This window comes from Globicephala melas, chromosome 4, assembly GCF_963455315.2.
Source record: "Globicephala melas chromosome 4, mGloMel1.2, whole genome shotgun sequence".
Taxonomy (NCBI): Eukaryota; Metazoa; Chordata; class Mammalia; order Artiodactyla; family Delphinidae; genus Globicephala; species Globicephala melas.
The window spans coordinates 1,816,664-1,836,951 of NC_083317.1; the positions used below are offsets into that span (position 1 = coordinate 1,816,664).

General features: G+C 61.9%; 1 protein-coding gene across 1 annotated transcript; it reads right to left on the reverse strand.

Moving 5' to 3' along the window:
* Nucleotides 1-8,760: 8,760 nt before the first annotated feature.
* AIRE (autoimmune regulator) lies at nucleotides 8,761-18,808 on the reverse strand. The gene is made up of 14 exons (XM_030835707.1): nucleotides 18,662-18,808; nucleotides 17,959-18,133; nucleotides 17,447-17,602; nucleotides 17,006-17,080; nucleotides 16,344-16,457; nucleotides 15,401-15,546; nucleotides 15,149-15,229; nucleotides 14,115-14,230; nucleotides 12,999-13,098; nucleotides 12,241-12,423; nucleotides 11,499-11,620; nucleotides 11,265-11,361; nucleotides 9,847-9,915; nucleotides 8,761-8,841 (listed from the first exon to the last, which is right to left on the reverse strand). Exons 1-14 carry the CDS (start codon nucleotides 18,806-18,808, stop codon nucleotides 8,761-8,763), a joined length of 1,662 nt encoding a protein of 553 aa, XP_030691567.1.
* Between the last annotated feature and the right edge of the window lie 1,480 nt (nucleotides 18,809-20,288).

The following is a 20,288-nucleotide window of genomic DNA, read 5'->3' on the forward strand; positions in this document are numbered from 1 at the left end:
GGGTCAGTCACTCGGAGCCATGAAGCCCCTCCCTGGATCCAGGTCCCCCGAAAGGTGGGACTCCAGCCCAGTCACCAAACAGACTGGACCCTTGCCCTCAGGAAGACTGGTCGCTGGTGGGAGAGTCCCCGTGAACCAAATCGGGGGCTTTGAGGAAAGGCATCCATCGTGACAGGGCCCAAGACACCCAGTGGGGTGGGGGGCTGGGGGTGGGGGTGGGTAACATTCTGTTTCTTTCTTTGAATTAATTAATTTATTTTTTTATCTGGCTGTGCTGGGTCTTAGTTGCGGCACACGGGATCTTCACTGTGGTGTGCAGGGTCTTTTTTTTTTTTAGTAACGGCATGCGGACCCTTAGTTGCGGCATGCGGGATCTATTTCTCTGACCAGGGATCGAACCCAGGCCCGCTGCCTTGGGAGTGCGGAGGCCTAACTGCCGGACGGCCAGGGCAGTGCCGGTAGCATTCTGTTTCTTGAGCTGAGTGGTGACACAGGTGTGTTTGCTTTATGAAAATTCAACAAGCTGATCACCTATGATTTGTCCCTTTTTCTTTATATATGTTATGTTCTAATACAAAGTTTACGTAAAAATATTCCATTGTTGGGGCAGGGGGAGGTATGAGTCAAAGGGAGAGAGTTTCAGTTCTGCAAGACGAGTGTGTCCCAGAGCTCACTGTCCAGCCTGGTGCTGGCAGTTAATCGTTCTGTAGTGGACACTTAAAACGTGGCTCAGAGGGCACACGTATGTTAAGTGTTCTTATCACGAGTAACAGCATATATTTGTTAAATTATCACAGAGGGGAAAGAGGGACCTCATTAGTCACAGCTGTGCCAAGTCAGGCACGGATAAGAATCTGGGCCACTTGACTGACCTCCTGGCCTCAGGTTAAGAAGATAGAAGAATGGCAGGGTCTCACAGGCAGCCCTCAAACTCTCTGTGCCCCGAGGCCCCCCGCCCTTGTGTGGATGGTGGCCTCACCACTGGGCACACAGCTGTCATCCTGGGGTCTCTGTCACCATCAGTTTCCCTTGTGGACTTCGTGGTCACCAGCTCCCAAATCGTCCTCCTTCGTTTGGGCAGAGCACACATCTTCCAGGAGGTTCCTGAGAAAGGGCTCAGGGCGTTTTGAGATTCTGCCTGTGTGAAATTGGCCTTTCTCGACCCTGTTACTTGATTGAAGACTTGGCTGTGTGTAGAATCTTGGATGAGAAATCATCGTCCTACAGAACTTGGAAGGTGGCTTCCATCATTCCTTGACTCCAGTGTTGCAACTGGGAGCTCAAAGCCGCCTGACTCCTCTGTGTGTGCACAGGACCCAATATTTCCTCCCTAGAAGCGTGCAGGACCTTCCTTTCCCAGGGGCTGTGAAATTCCACAGGAAATGCCTTGTGTGGGTCTGCTTCCCAGTGCGGGGCCGGGCACGTTCTCGGTCCTTCCACGGCAGCAGTGCGTGTGTTCTATCCAGGACAAGTTCCTGCACCATTTCCCCGACAACTCTTTCCTCTCTGCGTTTTCCCTTTACTCTTTCTGGAACTCCTGGTATTTACATTTTGATATCCTATCCTTTACTTTCCATTTTTAGAAAGTCTTAGCTTGACTTTCCTATTTTATAACTCATTCTGCTATATGTTCAGAGAGCTTTCTTCAGCTTGCCACGCCAACCTGGTGTAAAGTTCTCCGTCTCTGCCGTCACAGTTTTGATTTCCAAGAGCTGTTCCTTTTAACAGAGTCTTGTTCTTGTTTCATGAATACAGGGCCTATCTCTCTAAGAATCTTACAGTTTTATTTGGTTTTTTTAACATTCATTCCTCCCTTCTGAGTCTCTCTTTTCATCTGTGCTGCTTTCTTTCTTTCCTTTTGTCTTGGTCTCTGCCATCCTAGGGGCTTCTCCAATGTCTGGGAATCCTTGGCTATCTGTGATTAAGAGGCAGAACCTCTGAATGTGACTTTTGGTTGTTGAGTCTTGCTGTAGGGTGAGCTTTCTGGGCCATTTTTTGGGTAACCCCCAGAACTGTTGTCCCTTTAGGTTGGTCAGATTCAAGAAAAGAATCTTCCAGCCTCTTGTCTGGAGGGAAGATCGCATCAGGAGCTGGAAGAGGGGCTGGAGCCCCTCATGCAGCCTTCTGCCTGGTGATCTGGCCACTCACTTTCCATGTGGACCCCTTGCCTCAGTTGTTTATGGCATTCCCAGGTCCAGACACTCTGCCCGACCTCCAGAGTAGAGCTCCTGACCTCTGCTGGGGAGAGGGACGGATGGGGGCTCCATTTATCAGCCAGCCTGACCCCTCCTCTCCCACCAGGCTCATCGGCAGAAGCCTCAGGACCACTCAACGCTTGGCCGGGGGGGCCGTGTTTAAGCCCGCCGTTCTTCTGGAAGACTGTGAGGGGTAGATCGGCTTGCATACTGGGGGACCCCGACCTTGTACTGGCCCAGCCTGGTTGTTCGCACCGGCTGCAGAAGCACTTCAGATCCCAGCCCGTCAACCACAGGGACGACCCTTTCCTGGGCTCCAACCACAAGCCTTGTCTGCCTGCTCCAGGCTCATAGTCTGTGAGCCCAGGAGACACAGGTGCTGCACATGGGGTACAAAGTTGGACAGAGACGCGGGGAGGGGACCCTGCCCAGGGAGGTGGGGGACGGGGGGACCGTGAGTGCCCAGGATGGCCCCTCCGGGAGAGAGGCAGGGCAGACCTGGCTGAAAGCAGAAGAAGGGTTTTGATCATCCCCCTGCAACTCGGGAGAGCCTTGAAGGCCTGTGGTCTGGGGTTTGTTGGCTTGCTTTTCCATTTTGCCGTGGAGGATTCAAGCATGCACGTAGGCAGAGAGAGCAGTACGATGGCCCCGTGCCCCCCTCTCCAGCCCCCCGAATGTTCCGTTCAGGACAGGGTAGGAATTTCAGGAAGACGGCTCTGAGTGGAGGATGGAGGGAGGGGTGGCGCATCTGGGGGCCGTGAGCAGTGATGGCTGTTCTGGGGCGGTGATGGTGGAGAGGGGACGGATCTGTGAGGTGTCTAAGAGGCCCAGCAGGAGGGTCTGGGCGTGCAGGTGGGGAACGAGGGAGGGGGGCTACTGCATGCCGTGGGAGATTGGGGGGGCAGTCGGGGCTGGAGATCCTCTTCCCCCTGACACCCTGCCCTCCCGGGCGCCCCTTTAGCTCTGGAAGCACTGCTGCTGCACCTGTCCCACCCCCATGCCCAGGGCTGCCCCTGATCGCCCCGTAAAGTAACGTCCACCCCCCTTGGAATGACGGGAGCCATTTACAGAGAACAGGGTGCCGGGAGTTCAGCCTCCTTGGGATGGAACGCTGCCCTTCAACACACGGGAGGAAGACGCCCTTGGCTTTCCCACATCCGCTCGTGCAGGGATCCGTGAAGCCAGGCAGCCGGGGCTCAGGGCAGAAGGGGGGCGACTGCCCAGCCACGGAGAGCACAGCCTGGCCACCTGCTGCACCAGCCCGCCTCAGCCAGGACGCAGGGACACGGTGGCAAGCAGCTGTGCCTTTTGGAATTCATACTTTTTAAGTTATTTAAAAATCAACCAGAGTGACAGAACAGTTTACAAAGGAAAAATCATCTATAATCCTTGTTTCAACACAACTGTCCTCATCTTTTCAGTGTTTTCTTCCAGTATTCCCCTCTATATACACACACATACACGCATATACATACACATGTACGTATGCATGTCTACATGCGTGTGCACACATATATTCATACACACGTCTATGTACATATGCTCTCTTTTTATATACATTCTGTCTCTATATAAATATACACTTTCTAAATGTATATGCATATACAGGGGACCCTTGAAAACATGGGTCTGAACTGTGGGTCCATTTATATGCAGACTTTTTTCAATAAATATATTGGAAAAACTTCTGGAAATTTGTGATCATTTAAAAAAAACTTGCAGACGAGCCACATAACCTAGAATTATCCAAAAAGTTAAGAAAAAGTTAAGTACGTCATGAATGCATAAAATATATATATATATACATATAACATACAAAATACACGTTAATCAACTGTTTATGTTATCGGTAAGACTTCTGATCAACAGTAGACTATTAGTAATTAAGTTTCAAGGGAGTCAAAAGTTATGCTCAGATTTTCAACTGTACAGGGGTCACTCCTGAGTTGTTCAAGGGTCAACTGTACATACTCTGTCATAGATAGATAGGTAGATAGATAGGAAGATAGGTAGATAGATAGACACTTTCTAAGTCCACACGTACACGCTCTATATATAAAGAGATAAGGGGATGGACGGACAGAGTGTATGTACACACGTATGCACTCTGTGTGTATACATGGGTTTTACATACATATAAATATAATTTAATAAGTATCTTGTTCACCCACCGGGCTTTGGTTATCATTCTTATTGTCTGTCTGGATAACATCCCAACCTCTGGGATTATTTCTCCTTGGATACTGAACGTTTAGTTCATTTTCAGAGTCGGATTCACTAATTGTGCGGCGCTGGCCAGCCTGGGCTCTGTGCAAACCTGCCCCAGGCACGCACCGTCTGGAGGGGACAGTCAGAGAGCAAGTGACCAGGAAAAGGGGACTGTGTCCTAAAGGCATGGAGAGGAGGCCGTGGCGAGAACGAGGGGCTTCCCTGAGACTGGGGTGTGTTATGTTTGGGATGGGCGTCCTCTGGTGGGTGGTGTCTGTCGGAGGGCTGGGGGGCTTCAGCGGGGCTGCATGGAGCTCACCATTGCGGTCATCAGTTACCCGGCAGCTTAGAGCCAGGCTGCAGGAAAAGCCGCAGGTGGAGCAGAGCGGCTGTCAGAGCCCCCCCGGGGGCCTGGTCCCCCCTGAGTGCCTGTCCCCGGGACCCCTGTGAGACCCCTGCCTGCGGTGCTGCCACCAACCTCCCAGAGGAACTGCACGTCCTGAGAGAATTAACAGAGGTGAGGCGACCCTCCTGGAAGCTTCAGGTTGACAGTCAGATGACCGGAGCTCGGGTGACAGGGCGAGTCCAGTTCAGACCACCCGCCAAGGGCTCAGCCCCGCTCGGTTATCTCGACTCTGACCGTGTCCAGGGCGCTGTCTGCTCCCAAGCCCACCCAGCCCCCGACACGTCCGCCTGCACCGGGCTCTTCACCGCTTGTTAGTGATGACCCCCGACCCCGTCCAGGGGTCCAGCACGATAGGGTATGAAATTCACACCCCTTGTTCACAGATTGTTAACAACTTCAGAACACTGACAGCTAAGCCTCCAACCAAGTGCGGGAAAATAAGACCTTTGCCAGCCCCGTGCAGATGAAAAGAGCGACGTTGGTGTCACGGCCAAATCCTGTCCCTGTTAAAGAAACAGGTACTCGTGATCCTTGCTAAGGTGGTTAAGGAACTTTGTTCTAGGGGGACCCCTGCACTGGGGTTTGCAGGAGGGGAGAGAGGTCCGGCTCAACTCTGAATACAACGTGGAAAGTGGGGATTTATGGCCAAGGAGCAAAGGTGAGGCCAGTGGATGGAAATTACAAAGAGCAAACACTGAGGTTAGGGGATGCGGCTAAGCCCCTCGACGGGGCCCTTCCTGAGGGCGGGCCAGGTGACCAGCTGTTGAGGGTGGGGATGAGAAATGCAGCAGATATCGAGAGACATCAGAGTCCAAGGATGGGGATCTCCCCGAAACTGACTTGGCAAGACTCTTGCCAAAACTAAGGACCAAGGACAGAGGCCAAGTCTGAGCCAGCTCAGAGGAGCCCGGGTGGAGTCTGGTCAAGGGCAGCGTCTGTGCCCCCACCCAGCTCACATGCTGAAGCCTCAGCCTGCAGCACCTCAGGACGTGGCCGTACTTGGAAGCAGGATCTCATGGAGGTGGCCAAGGTAAACGGGGTTGTTAGGATGGGCCCCGGTGTCCCCCTGAGAAGAGGAGATCAGGACACTGACCTGCACAGAGGGACAACCATGTGAGGACCCAGGGAAGAGACAGTGGTCCACGCACCCAGGAGGGGGGCTTTGCGAGGGACCAGCCCTGCCGCACCCGGATGTGGGAATTCAGCCTCCAGGACTGGGAGAGAATAAACGTCTGTCATTTGAGCCCCCCGGTCTGTGGCACTTTGTCGCAGCAGCCCAAGAAACGAGCCCGGGGATGGGCTGTACACATGAAACCGCTGGCTGCTGCCCCCTCACCCACTGGGCAGACACACGCTTCAGGGTGTCACGTAGCCGGCAGTCGTTCGGTGCTGGGTGTGCAAACCAGCTTCCGGCCCCACAGACAGACAGACAGGAGCAGTGGACGGACGGTCGGCCCCTGAGGAGCAAGCAAAGCACAGGGTCTGCAGAAGGGCAGGGCCTGCTCTGGACAGTCGTTGTCTCGTCCTTGTGTCCACTTTGCTTAAAATGCAGGACGAACACAGCATCAGCAAACTCAGGCTGCTGACGGCAGGGAAGGATGCAGCTCACGGCCCCTGCGTGCCTCCTGCTTCCCACACTTCCTTCCATGCACACCACAGACGGACAGACAGATGGGACTCGGGACTGCCGCGAGCCCCGCCCCCCCCCCCCCCCCCCGCCTCCCGTGCTCAGCTCCCAAAAGTGACATTTCCTGAACTTGTGGAAAGTGACACGGGTGCAGTGGAGGCCACCAAAGGGAGCACTGAGCCCCCGGTGGAGGGTCTCCATGGACCCATCCACAGAAGGATTCTGACGAGGCCGGGTCTCCAGAGCCTGGCGTGAGACCCAGTGGTGCCGGGCTGCAGGGGGCTCAGAGGAGGGCCGGCCGCGGCTGTGCTCAGCAGCGGTGGGGGTCCTGGGAGGGTGTGACAACGATGGGCTGGGTGTCTGTGACACCTGTGTTCACCCTGGTCAGCTCCCCGATATACTCCTCCACCACTGCCATGGTACCCACACCACGTTGTCCCCACCGGCCTCTGCAAACTTCATCCAGCCCTGCTTCGTCCTGTGGGTGGGTGGCTGCCGGGGGCAGAGACAGCAGCTGGGCTCTGTGGGGAAGAGCAGCTCTCAGGTAAGCAGGCCCCCCCCACCCCCGCCGCGTCGGGAAGGGCCTCCGCTCCATTTCCCCACCCCCCCAGCCCGGAGGACCCTGCCCAGGGCATCCCCCCCCCAACCCCGGAGGACCCTGCTCAGGGCATCCCCCCACCCCCACCAAGCCTCAATTCTGGTTTCCTCCCCGCTCTGGCCCTTCCCTTGTCCACAGATGTGATCTGGCCTCCAAGCTGGGACGCTCCACGTGCGGCCACGGCTGCTGTGTCCCTCCTGCCGTCACTGCCCGCTTCCCCCGCCCCACTGCTGCCCACCTAGCCCGGCCCGGCCTGGAACAGCTGTCTACTCATTCATATGACGCTAGTGTCCTCACCAGTGCGTCCCTGTTTGAATAAACGGCTCGACCTTGTGGCCTGGGGCAGTTACCCCCTCCGCTGGAGGGCATCGGCCAGCCCCTCCCCAGTACTGTCCTGGGTGGGCCGACGCGCCCTGTGCCGCCCCCGCAGAGGCCACCTAATGTGTGCCCGGCACAGAGGGGCTCCAGAGGGGCTCAGTGAGCCACGAGGCCCCCAGAAGTCCAAGGGCTGTGTGTCCTGAGCTGGGACCCCCATTCCTGCTGCTACTCCCTGCCGGCCCCCCACCTGGGGTGGGGACAAAAGCCACAGGTGCCAAATCAGCACACGTCCCACCTCTGCCCCCAGCGCCCATGAGGCCTGCAGCCACCCCTCCCTCCGCAGGGCTCTGACCCCCATCAGGGCTTCTATCACGGGGGGCTCTGCAGGTGGGGCTGCGACAGCCCTGGCATCTCCTTCAAGCAACACCGCGCCAGCATCTGTGCCAGGTCCTGGGGACATGGCTGAGGGCCAGACAGGGTCCCAGGTCCCACAGTGGCCTCTTTAAGGGCAGACAGACACCACTAGGAAAGGACTCAATTCTGACGGGCTGTCTCCCAGCAGTGGGTGCCACGAGCGAAATAAACACAGCGCTGTCCACGGCGGCCCACGGTGCTCCCATCAGCTGACCTCATGTCTGTCCCGGACACACCACTCTAGCTTCCAGCCCCCGACCCCGTCCTCTTTCCTGCTTCTGTGTGAGGTCACCCCCTCTTGTGAGTAGCCTGTCACCGGCATGTCCCTCCACGACCCCTAATGCTCAGCATATAGAAGAGTCACAGTAAAGGTTTCCCGAATAAATGACTCTGAATGAATGAACGAGGTGAGATCTCACAGGTGAGAAAACAGACATGCGGAGCACCAAGGCAGAGGAACTCCGAGCAGAGGGTGAAGCCCGTGCAAAGGCCCTGGGGTGGGGACGAGCTTGGCCCTTCGAGGAGCACAGGAGCTAGGAGCGCGCGGTGGGTGGGGCCAGGCCACGTGGGGCAGGGGCTGTGCTGGGGGCAGGGCAAGCCCCTGGGGCTCCAGCAGAGGGTGGAGCAGAGGGACTCCTGCTCCGGGCATTCTCTTCCTGTTCCAGCCAGCTCAGCCTACACGACGGGCACCAGAAACACAGGGGAACAGACCCCCCCCCCCCGCCCCGAAACAAGCACACTGCACTGGAGAGCATGTCGAACCCACAGAAGTGACTTTAATTTCAGCGCACACGACGGCTTTGTGCCGCCACAGGCACGGCTGCTGACAGGCTGGCTGTCGACGGCACTCGGAACGTCGCAGCGCCTGGTCCTAACCTCCCCCTCGGTCCCTTTCCAAGCCAGTGGCCGTGCGTGTGAGGTCTGCTCTGGCGCTGGCAGCGTCCTCAGGTGCTGCCTGCCTCCTCCCACGCTGCCTGAAGGCGGGGGTCCTGGATCAGCAGGGGAAGGTGGGCGCCTCGGCCACCGGGCGGGACATGCTCTGGATGGCCCACTGCAGGATGCCATCGAAGGAGTGCTGCACGACAGAGCAGAGAGCGGGGCTTGGGCCAGAACCTCGGGGCACAGGCGTGCCTGCCCTGGCCTCCAGGGCCACCTGCGTCATAAACATCGTGGTGGGAAGGTGCTATCCAACCCAGCCCTCCTATACAGAGATGCGGAAACAGGGGGCACGCCTCATCCCAAACTCCTCCTCCGAGCTTCCTGTAAGCCCAGGCACAGCCACCACGGCTGTTCTGTCAACTGGTGGCCTCTTCCCGGATGTCTCGGCAGGACCAGCTCCTTCCCTCACTCTGCCCAGCTCTGCGCAGGGCCTGACGCTCCAGCGGGACTGGAGGCGCCGTGGGAATGCCTGATATTCCAGCAGAATGGAGGTGACCTGCTCCACAGGGGCTGGTGAATCTGCCCCACTCTGCCCACCTATGTTGGCACCTCGGGTCACCCCTGGCCCTCTTGGGGCCTCTAGAGACAGCTTCAGTGTCTGGGACTGCCCGTGCTTGGCCCAGCACCCAAGGCAGGGCCCCCGTGGTCAGCTGGGATCCCCAAGGTGCCACGCCAGGCCCCTGAGGACACGTACTGGCCACCTGGGGTCTGGGGGTGGCTGGAGGACTTTAACCTTTTCTAAAAGCCACCTTTTCTTCCCAGTGATTCTAGCTGTTCATCGTCGGGTGGAGGGGCCTGGGTTGAGGAGGGGGAGGGAGGGATGTGCAAGGGGGCGTGGTCCCAGAGTGCCTAGCCCCAGGGAAAGTCACGGCCTCCACATCAGGCTTCAGTGGCCCTGGCGCAGGTTCCTGCAGCCGCCAGCTCTCCAGGGTCCAGGCCCCGGGACCTCCAGGGCAGCTAGAAAGGGGAGCAGCTTGGGGCCCGCTCTGGCTCGTTTGTGCGCGGAGGGGCCAGCGCCATCTGGGGTGACGTGGGCCTGTGGCGTCCAGCTGCTCCCGTGGCCTGAGAGCTGGCTGCTTCAGAGGCCGCGGAGGCGGAGGCGGAGGGGGGCGGGTGTGGCCCCAGCCAGGTGACGTGTTACCTCACTCAGGAGGGACTCCAGGTCATCCCTGTGCAGAACTGGCTCGTGAACAGCAGAATCGTCCCCCGCCTGGAACCCAGAAAAGGGAGGAGGTCAAGCCACCTTCCGCACCCCTGCCGGGCTCATCCCCACAGCAGCAGGACTCCCTACAGAGGCAGCAGCAGCGGTTAGAGGCGGTGTCCGCGCCAGGGCAGTGGGGTGCTGCGCGCTCCTCCAGGCGGGACCCCGGGAACTGAATTCTAACATCCGGCTCCGGAGGCAGAGTGGGTGCGGGTAAGCTCGAGGCTGCTTGGCCAGGTCCCTGCCACCCCTCTGGGGCAAGGACCAGCTGGAAGGGACCCTGTCACCGATGGGAAACGTGAGGCCCAGACAGGAAAGAGCCTGGTCCCACAGCCACCCTTCAGCCACCCAACAAGCCTGCGGGGCCAACCGTGCCCCTGAGGGGCGAGGGCCAGAGCTGGGGACGTGGCACACCCCCCCTGGCTCGTGGGCTAGGCGGAGCGAGGCCATGCTAAGTGGAACCACATGCAATGGCCCAGTCTGTAGCTCAGATCAGCCAAACCTCGGGACCTTCTCCAGCCCTTGATGCCACTAGCCCTGGGTGAGGGCTTGGCACACACAGTGCAGAGGGCTGGGGATCCGGAGAGAGGCTTCCAGAAGGAGCGGAACGCCAGTAGGTGTGAGCCCTCTTGTGCCCGGCGCCTGGGGTGCCCTGTCACCCACCATGCATGCAGGGGATTACGAGGCGGGACTGGGAGGTAGGACGGACCATGGACGGGGGTAGGACATCACCACCCCGGGCCCCCAAGGATTCTTCGGGGGCAGGGATGTGGTCAGGAAGGCCCCTGCTGTGGGCAGTTGGGGCAGATGCGCCACCTTCCGCAGGCCTCTGAGGAGGAGACACACGGGCCTCCCTGGCTCTGAGGGAGCCCTGGGAAGCGAAGGTCCAGTGAGGCTGGTCCCTCCTCCCCAAGGTCCCAGGGCCCAAGGCTGCTGGAGGATTGGAGGCGAGATGACACGGGTGGAGTCACACGTCTCTCCTTCCGCTCTCCCCTGCCCCGCCCCACCGCGAGGATGAGGGTGGCGCTCCCTGCACAGGGCACTCCGGGGGGTGCGGAAGGGGCCAGGGCAGCTGGGCGGTTAGCGGAGCTCTGGGCCTGCAACCAACCCCAACCGGCGGCTGCATAGCCGCTGTGGCTTGGGAGGGTTGCCTTTCTCTGCAGATTTAAGGTATCAGACGGGAGTCGATTTAAACAAATATATCGTATGTACAGAATAAACACATGGTCAGGTTTGGTGCACACCCGCGAAGCTGGCGCCCGGGCCGGGGCCTCCCCTGGAGATGCGGGGTCCTCCCTCACCTGCGCCCCAGGGCCGGCGGCGGCGGCTTTGGCGATGAGCTTGGGGGTCCCGGGAGCCGGGCGGGCGGGGCTCAGGGCGGGAGTCGCGGCGGGCGGCCCCTCCCCGGGGGCCGGGGCGGGGTCTCCGGAGCAGGATTTGCAGCGCAGGGCGGCCCTGGCGAGCGGAGGAGAGGCTGCAGGCTGCCGGGGCTGGGGCAGGGCTGGGAGTGCCCTCTGCACCCCGCAATCTTAAAGCCGTTGGGGGGTCGCCGGCCCTCCCCCTCCCCCTCCCGGTCCCGGCCCCGTACTCACCCGGGCCGGGCAGCGCCGGCGGGGAAGTGGCAGCGCCAGTGGAAGGCGGCGGCGCAGTGCGAGCACCGAAGCGCGTCCGTGCCGTCCCCGCACACCCCGCACCTCGCGCCGGGCGCCGGGCCCTGCAGACGGACCACGGCGGGGTGACCGGGGGCCGGGGAGGGGCGCACGGCCCCGGGACCCCTCCGGGAGGGGCGCACGGGGTGGGGGGCGAGTCCGAGGTTTCGGGATCGAGGCCTAGAGAGGTCAAGGGCGCCCCAGCACCTTTGGGCTGCAGCTTGGTGAAACTAGGTGTCCCGTCTTGGTCCCCCTTGGTGGGCCCGGACCCCCTTCAGGGCTAGTCAAGGGAACCCAGAAGGGCGTCCGTTCCAGAGGAGGCAGGAGGGCCTGGGAGACCTGGGGCTGCGAACTCTACCCACTTTATCGTCCTGCCCTTGTGAGGGGGCTTTCGAGAGTGATGAGAGAACGGTCGCGTCCTCTGGAATCCCTCCAGCAGCCCCCTTCCCTTCACCCTCCCCCGCAGAGCCCGCACCTCGTTCTGGGTAATCTAGCAACCCCAAGTGCCCCTGGGCCTCCCTCCAGCCTCCTCCGCCCGCCCTCCCCGCGGCCCCCACCCCAACCTCCATCTGAATCCTACCTCCTTACCCCCGCCTGTCACTGTCCTGTTTCAGGCTCACCGGGCTGCCCCTGTAGACCCTGAGCTCCCTGAAGACAGCCACCCTGACCCCAGCACCCCGCTCACCTGCTGCCCCTCAGGGCCCACACACAAGAGGGGGTGCAGGGCCGAGGGGTCCAGCACAAGCGGGGGGGCTGCAGGAGGTGAGGCCAGCAGGTGCTTGTAGGTGACCGCAGCATCCACTCCAGCGGGGCGCTCACTGGGCGGTCCCCTGGCCTCCTCTCCCGCTGACCTCAGTGCCAGGAGGACCTGGAACCGGAGGGTCGGTTCTGAGAGGTGTTGCAGGGGACTTGCCCAGCACCACCCAGGAGTTAGTGACCGCTGGGGCCCTGGGAACCGGGGGCTGGCGTCGTGGGGAAGAGCGCCACATTGGGTGGGAAAGGCCCGGGTGCCGTTCCCGGCTCTGTGGTCCCAGCAAGTTCCCTGACCCTTTCCCCATCTAAAGGCGGGGCCCTGTGGCCCTCACGGGCTGTCGGAGTACACACTCGGCATATGCTGGGGCACGCATCGTATCCGTTGTGACTTTGCGGTAACAGAACACTTAGAACATTTTTGGAGAATGTTATCGGTGGTCGAGGTGCGTCCCCTGTGTTGGGCTGATAGAGCTGAAGGCCCCAAAGCAGAGGACTGAGAAGCGGGGCCGTTGTAAGGGCCGCTTCCCGGTGGCCTGCGCCCCCGTGGTCCCACAGGAGAAAGCGGAATTGACGGGGCCAGGCCAGGGTGGGGGGCACGTGGCTCTCTGGCTGGGGCAGGCCCGACCCACAGGAGTGGCCAGGAGGCGGGCAGCCGGCGGACAGAGGGCCTGGGAGTGGGCCTGTGTGTACCGGGGTCTCTGCAGGCGGCTCCTGGGGCCGGGGCTCCTCAGCCCGGGGCAGGTCCCGCTGGGCTCTTCCCTGGAGGCAGCTGGAGCACCTCCAGGTCCCGCTGGTCGCGTTGTCACCGGCCAGAGACATGCAGGGTGAGGCAGAGGGGACAGTGGACTCCCAAGCCCACAACACAGGGGAGGCCTGAGGGCTTCTCCAGGTCACCCTTTCCGTTCCCCGATGGGAAAACTAAGGGGAACGGGCAGAGCCACGGGGGAAGGGCCTGCCTGGCCGGTGAGCAGGAGAGCCCGGGATGCTGGGGTAGCTAAGCCTGCTGGGGCGGCCCTCGCCAGCCTGACACGTCCCCCGAGTGCTTCTCGGATGAGCCCCAAGCATTCCCGACACCCGCGAACCTGCCGCGGCCTGGCCTGTGCCTGGCTCTCACGGGCCCTGCTTTGCAGGTCGGGCCTCCCTAGGCTGGCCTCCCTCGATTCCACGGGGGGACGGTGCCCAGTAGAACAGGGGCCGGTCAAGGGCAGGAAGGAAGAGAATGGAAGGCGGGCAGCATTGAGCAGAGCTGAGGGATGACCCGGCCAGAGATGTGACCTGGTCAAGGTCGTGCGGTGAGCGGGGCAGGGTCGGGGCGAGAATGCCCGCCCAGCGCTCCGCCCCGCACCCAGGCCGCCCTGACCTGCGGAAGCTGCTGGTAGCGGACAGCGCTGTCCCGGGGGGCCGGGGCAGGGGGCCTTGCGCTGGACCTAGCCTGGGCCCCCACCGGCCCTTGGGGGGCAGCTCTGCGGCCTCTGTGCTCCCCAGCCCGACTTGGAGTCAGACCCTGCTTAGTGCCGCTGGTCGGCTGCTTGTGGCGCTCTGGGCTGGGGGAGATGGGGCGAGATGGGACGGGACGGCCGTCCCTTGCCTTGGGCCTCAGCGGCCTGCTGGCCAGGCTGGGGGGGACAGCGCGGCCACGCGGGGACATGGGTGGGAGGATCCCGGGCCCCAGCCCCACCGGCCGGCGACCTGAGCCAAGGCCCCCTCCCAGGCTGGCCTCACTGCCCATCCCTGGAGTGGAGACACTGCTGGGCGGCCTCCCACTCAGGGCGGGCCAGTGAGGAGGCTGGGCGGGGCCAGGCCCACCTGGGGATCTGGTGGAGCGGGGGCGTCAGGCAGGCCAGGTGGAAGGCGCGGGGGCAGCCGTCGCAGCAGAGGAGCTCCCCGCCGTCCCTGCACGCCGCACACTCATCCTCGTTCTTCTGGCGCGGGTGAGAGACACGCGGCGTCTGGAAGACCCGGGATGGGGCAGCGCCCTCCCCGAGAGACGCCCCTCGCCGGCTCCCTGCTGAAATCCCGCCCTGACTGCCTGCTCCCCAGGGCTCCCCAAGGCCCCCCCACCTCTGAGACTCTAGCCCCGAACACCTGCTGGCCCATCCCTCTTGGGAAGAACGGTCCTTAAGGAAGGCTGGTTCCTCGCGGGTGCCTGTGCTGCAGGCGGCCCCAAGACCACACGGCCACACCCACGGGGCAACGGAGGGGCAGGCCCAGCGGTGTTCCCGTTGGCCCTGGTCACCCGCTGTCCCCTCCGCCTGAGGCCTGCTTGCGCCCTTGCCTGGATAGCACCCACCGTGCCCCCCTGGACGCCACTTCCTTCAGAAGCCCCCCGGGGACTACAGGGCTGGGCAGCCCCTCACAGTGATGAGCGCACTCATTGTAGCAACCCCCCTCCAGGCCCCAGCAGCCCAGGAGCTCCTGGGGGCAGGCGTGAGTCCTTCTCATTTCCTCGTTCCCCGGGGGCCAGCACAGCGCCTGGCGGGGGTGTCGGGATCCCTGGCAGAAACGGTGCTGGGAGCCCAAGGGCGTACGTGACGCTTGGGTTCCTGGCTCCTAGCAGGGGACACAGCCATACCAAGGGCCCAACTGTGAGGCGTGGGACAGCTGGCAGCCGGACCGAACGCTGTGCTTTTAAGAGCCTGGGAGGACTCACGTGCTCTAACTTATGTGAATTTTTACAATTGCGTATTATCAGAAAAAAATGCTATTAAAAGTAAAGTGTTCCACCCTGTGAACAGAAGCTTAGACCTCTGTCCTCCGGTCCCTGGAGTGACTGCCCTGGACAAGCGGCAAATCGGCAGGAGGCCCCGCCCTCAGGATCCTGGGGGCGCTCTGAGCGTTACCTGGTGCAGCTGGGGCTCACTGGGAAGGGCAGGGGGTCCCGGGGCCCTGTCCCGCTGGCCTGCCCTCGAATCGCCTCCACCCTGCCAGGGAGAAGAGAGAGGGTCACCAGCAGGGGAGGCATTCGGGCGGGAGGGGCAGTCCCCAGCCCCAGCAGAGCTCCCCACCAGAGGTGACAGGACGCTGCTGCCCCGGGTGCTGGGGGAGGGGGCGGAGGGCCAGGCCTCCCCAGGGGCGGTCCCAGCAGCGCTCACAGGGGCAGGAGCCTGGGTCCCCTTGGCTCGGACCAACGTCTTCAGGCTGCTGCCGCTTCGGGTCTTGTTCTTTGCCCCACTGGGGTCTTCAAACTTGCTGGGAGTGTAAAACTCCCCCCCAACCTGGATGCACTTCTTGGAGCCACCTGGGAGGAGACGGGTCGGGGGGGGGGGCCTGGCAGGGAGGCTCTACAGCTGGCTGTTCCTCCCCCCACAAACCCCACCCCAGTCAGCTCTGGGCCCCGGGTCCTGAACACAGCAGGGATTCTCTGCTGGGGGGAAGCACGTCTCCCAAATTCTCATCCACTCGGAGTCTCGGAATGCAGCCTTATTCGCAAGTAGGGTCTTTGTAGATGTTAAGATGGGCTTGCACTGGACCGAAGTCCAAGGACAGCATCCTTATGAGAAGACGAGAGGACGCAGAGAGACACAGGGAGGAGCCTCTGTGGCGAGGAGCTGGAGTGATGTGACCACAAGCCGGGGCATGGGGGTTGCCATGAGCTGGAGGAAGCAGAGAAGCCTCTGCCCTAGAGCCTCGGAGGGAGCAAGCCCGGCCCCGCCCACACCTTGATTTTGGTGTTTCTGTTGCTTTAAGCCACCCCGTTTGTGGCAACTCGTCATAACAGCCCTAGGAAACTACTTGGGACCGTCCCTTGTGGGTGAGCCTGGAGCCCGCACCAGCTCCCAGGGTCCTCGGCGTCCCCAGAGGGTGTGCGGCACAGGGAGTGGAGGAAGGAGGAGCTGCAAGGATGGGGCGGGCGGGGCTGGGGCCGCAGGTTGTCCAGCTTAGAGTCCAGGAGTTCCCCAAGCCCTGCCCAGAGCATCCGCTCCAGAGACGGCAGACCCACTGCAGGGAGTAGGGGTGCCTTGTCCATGCTCCGGAGCCACCGGGGAGCTGAGCGGGACGTGGATCCCTGGCAGCCCCTCCCCAAGCGCCGTCTACCTGCCTCAAACACCTGCTGGATAAGGATCCCCTCCACGGCCCCGCGGGCTCCTGGGACGTCCCCAGATGACACGGCCATGGCTCTCTGGACTGAAGCGGACATGGCCTGAATTCCTGGGGAAAGGAGCACCAAATGGGGGGTCACCTGTTGGGACGATGGCTCCTGAGCACGGGCAGTGGGGAGTGCGGGGCGTCTGGGCAGCAGAATCCTTCCTTCTTTCCACACAGGGCAGGCTGGGGAGGGGGTCCAGCCCCTCCACAGACAGACAGCCAGCCCACACGTAAGTGCAGAGACGGGCCATGGAGTGCATGTGCGTGTGCGTGTACACGTATGTGGTGTGGTCTGGTGTGTGGTGTACGAGCCGTCCGAACCCAGCTGGCGGGAATGAACAGAGACGCTGGGATGTGGCCCTGGGCTGGGCTGGGAGGGAGGCAGGGTCCCCAGAGCCTGCCCTCAGGCCAGCACCAGGGGCCCATGGGAGGTCTCCAGGTCCCAGGTTGCATCTGGCCAAGGGACAGGGGGTATTCTCTGGAGGAAGCAGGGTCGGAGCTGGCCCTGAAGGATGGGGCACTCAGAGGGGCATAGGTGGGGTGACCCCAGGCCAGCATGGTCCCAGCTCCCAAGACGGACCCCTGACCCCCAGACCTGGGGCCTGGCTCACCGTTGCCCAGCGGGAGGCGCTGTGGCTCTGCGTTGCTCTCTGACTTCTTGGAGGGCTTGGCCTTGATGTGGGAGCCTGTCGGGGAGCAGGGACAGCCTGGCCCTCCTCCCGCTGCTGGGCCAACGCCAGGGCGCAGGTGGGAGAGTGCCAGGTGGGGTCTCCTGGACTCTGGTGTGTCCCCTTGCTTTACCAGGCTCTGGTGTCCACATCAGGAGACAGGAAGTACACCCACCTGCCTACTCACAGGGCCTGGGGGTCAACAAGGCTGCGGGGCTCATACAGGGGGTCCGTCCAAGTCCCCAGAGGGACCTCTGCCAGGCTGACTCTGGGCCAAGCAGGAGGGACAGATGCTCCCGGACCAGGTCAGGGAGGGGGAGTGGTCAGGGGGTGTAGGGCTCCATGAGGGGATCTGTGAGCCCACCGGCTCCTCAAGCTGGGTACCTGGGCTGGAGGTGCCCCTCGGGGACAGAGCTGCCGGCGGGGTGGCCCTCGGTTCCTCCAGGGCCTTCCTCTTGGTGGGAGGCCTGGGCAGCAGCACGGTGGCCTTGGGGCCAGCCGGGGGCCTCCTCCCCTTCCGGGGCTGGCTGAGGTCCACATCTGCGGGCGTGTGCAGGGCCGGAGGCTGAGCTTCAAGCCCAGAACCGACGCCCCGTTCAGGCAGGTGAGGCCTCAGCTCTTTGCTCTTAGAAGCCAAGATGGTCTAGGTGGTGTCCGGGGCTCCCTAAACAGCCCCACGCCTCCCCTCTCACAGTCCAGCTGGGGCTCAGAGGATGACTCCTGCTGCCAGCCCCAGGGAGGGAGGCCGAGCCGGCCGGGACCCAGCCCCAGTGCCCCCACCTTTGGGGAAGCCGTCTAGGATGGGCTGCGGCCGGGACCCAGCCCCCAGGGCCCCCACCTTTGGGGAAGCCGTCTAGGATGGGCTGCGGCCGGGACCCAGCCCCCAGGGCCCCCACCTTTGGGGAAGCCGTCTAGGATGGGCTGCAGCCGGGGGTATCTCTCCAGGTTGTAGTCCTTGAAGAGGACCCTCCAGAAGTCCAGGATGACGGCCGCGTCCTGGGTCAGGAGCCACGAGAGAAGCGCGTGGAAGGCCTGTGGGCAGCCCTCCTTCTCCTTCAGACGCAGCGTCTCCTGAAGCAGAGCGGTAATGGGGGCCCCGCCCTTCTCGGGTACGCCCCTTCCTGCCGCCTCCACTGCGGGACCAGAGGGCAGATGCTGACCCCGAGGAGGCCGCTGGAGACTTGGGCACCTGTGTCCACCCCCTTGGCTTGGGGCAGGTGTGGGGATGGCAGGGGGGTGCTGGGGTGAGGTGGGGGGCCACCTGGAATTCATCTTAGGAGACTGGGCTCAACTTGGAGGGAGGCTTGGGGAGGGCTGGGAGGGGGCTTTGGGGATCTGGGGGGGCACCGGAACTTGTCTTGGAGACCGTTCGCTCCGCTGGCGGGTGGGGCGTGGGGCAGGCTGCGGGTTAGCGGCAGGGACCTTACCCTGGCGCTGGGGCTTGGGGGCGGGAGGGGCTTGGGGGCGGGAGAGTGGGGAGGGGCGGGGCTGGGGAGGGTCCCTCTGGAACGGGTCTTCCGCGACCTTGCCCGCTCCTGGGCGCGGGCGTGGGGAAGGCTGGGGCGTGTTGCTGGGTCGCTGGTCTGGATAGGGGCCCACCTGGAATTTGTCCTCGGGGACCACGTCGTGGTCGACCAGCGCGTGCAGCAGCGGGAAGGCGCTGTCCACGGCCACGGCTATCTCCGTGCGGTGCAGCCTCAGGAGGCGGCGCAGCGCCGGGTCCCCACCGGCCCGGGCCTCGCCCATCATTGCAGGGTCGGGGACACGGGACTGGGGTCCCGCTCTCCCCGCCTGGGGTCCCGCGGCCTCGGGGTGCCGCTGGACTTGTGGGGTGTCTAGGCCGTGTCAGCCTCCTGGCCCTGGCGCACCCCCTGCGCCGCCGGGCACCTGGGTGGGCACGCCTGGCCCGGGAAGAGGGAGCCCCAGGTGCTTCCTCCGGCCTCCGCGGGTCTGAGCTCACGGCCCGGGTTTCTATTATACCGGGCTCTCCTTGTAGAGAGCAGAAGCCGCTCAGCCCGAGCCAATCAGGGCCCAGGGAGCTTCCTCAGGGGCAGGAACGGAAACTTCCCTGTAACCCGAGTGCTAGATGGTCCCATACACCTGCCAGCCCCCTTGTGCACCCGCCAGCAGGCTGCTGGCTTTTCTTTCCTTTTTAAAGAAGCCTCTGGACTCAATTCCCAAAATGCGGTTGCAGCCAGCATCCCACAGGGCCCTGTTCGAATGGGGAAAAGCCAGGACAGGTGTCTTCCCCTCACCTGGGGCGCAGTGTCAGACACGAGCAGGGGCTATCCAGGTGCCCCAGCAGCTGGGAGAGGCAGCACGGGAAGCCTCCACGGGGCTGCGCGGGGGCAGAGTCCCTGGTGGGGAGTGGGCACCGCTGCCACCGTCGCAGCAGCTGCTCAGGGTCTCAAGCCTGGGGCTGTAAGAGGAGGTACCCACCTGATGGGGTATGACGAGTGCATGTCAGTGGGTTCAGAGCTGGGCATTGCCTGGAGGCTGGTGTTGCTGGGCAAGTTGCTTTCCTTCCTTGACCTTCAGTCCTCTCATTTTTTGGTCTGTTTGTTCATTTTTTTATTATTGGGCTATAGTTGTTCTGCAGTGTCGTGTTAGTTTCTACTGTACAGCGAAGTGGAGTTCCCTGTGCTATACAGCGCGTTCTCATTAGTTATCTATTTTATACACAGTAGTATATATATGTCAGTCCCAATCTCCCAATTCATCCCACCCTCCCTTTCCCCCCTTGGTGCCCATACGTTTATTCTCTATGTCTGTGTCTCTATTTCCACTTTGCAAACACAGTTTCATCTGTACCATTTTTCTAGCTTCCACATATATGAGTTAATACACAATATTTGTTTTTCTCTTTCTGACCTACTTCACTCTGTATGACAGTCTCTAGGTCCGTCCACATCTCTGCAAATGACCCAATTCCGTTCCCTTCCATGGTTGAGTAACATTCCACTGTGTATATGCACCCCGTCTCCTTTATCCATTCACCCGCCAGTGGGCATTTAGGCTGCGTCCAGTCCTCTCATTTTTAAAATGAACACACTCCACTGGGAGTCCCCAGCTGATACCCACCTTCTACTTCCTCCAGGTGTGTTAGAAAGTAAGGCTTCTAGCAGGCAGCTGGCCCCATGGACAGACATCCTGTGTATGGGCCATGGGAACCTCTGTCTTTGTGGGGCTCACAGCCCAGGAAGGGGCGCCCCAGGAGTCTTCCTAG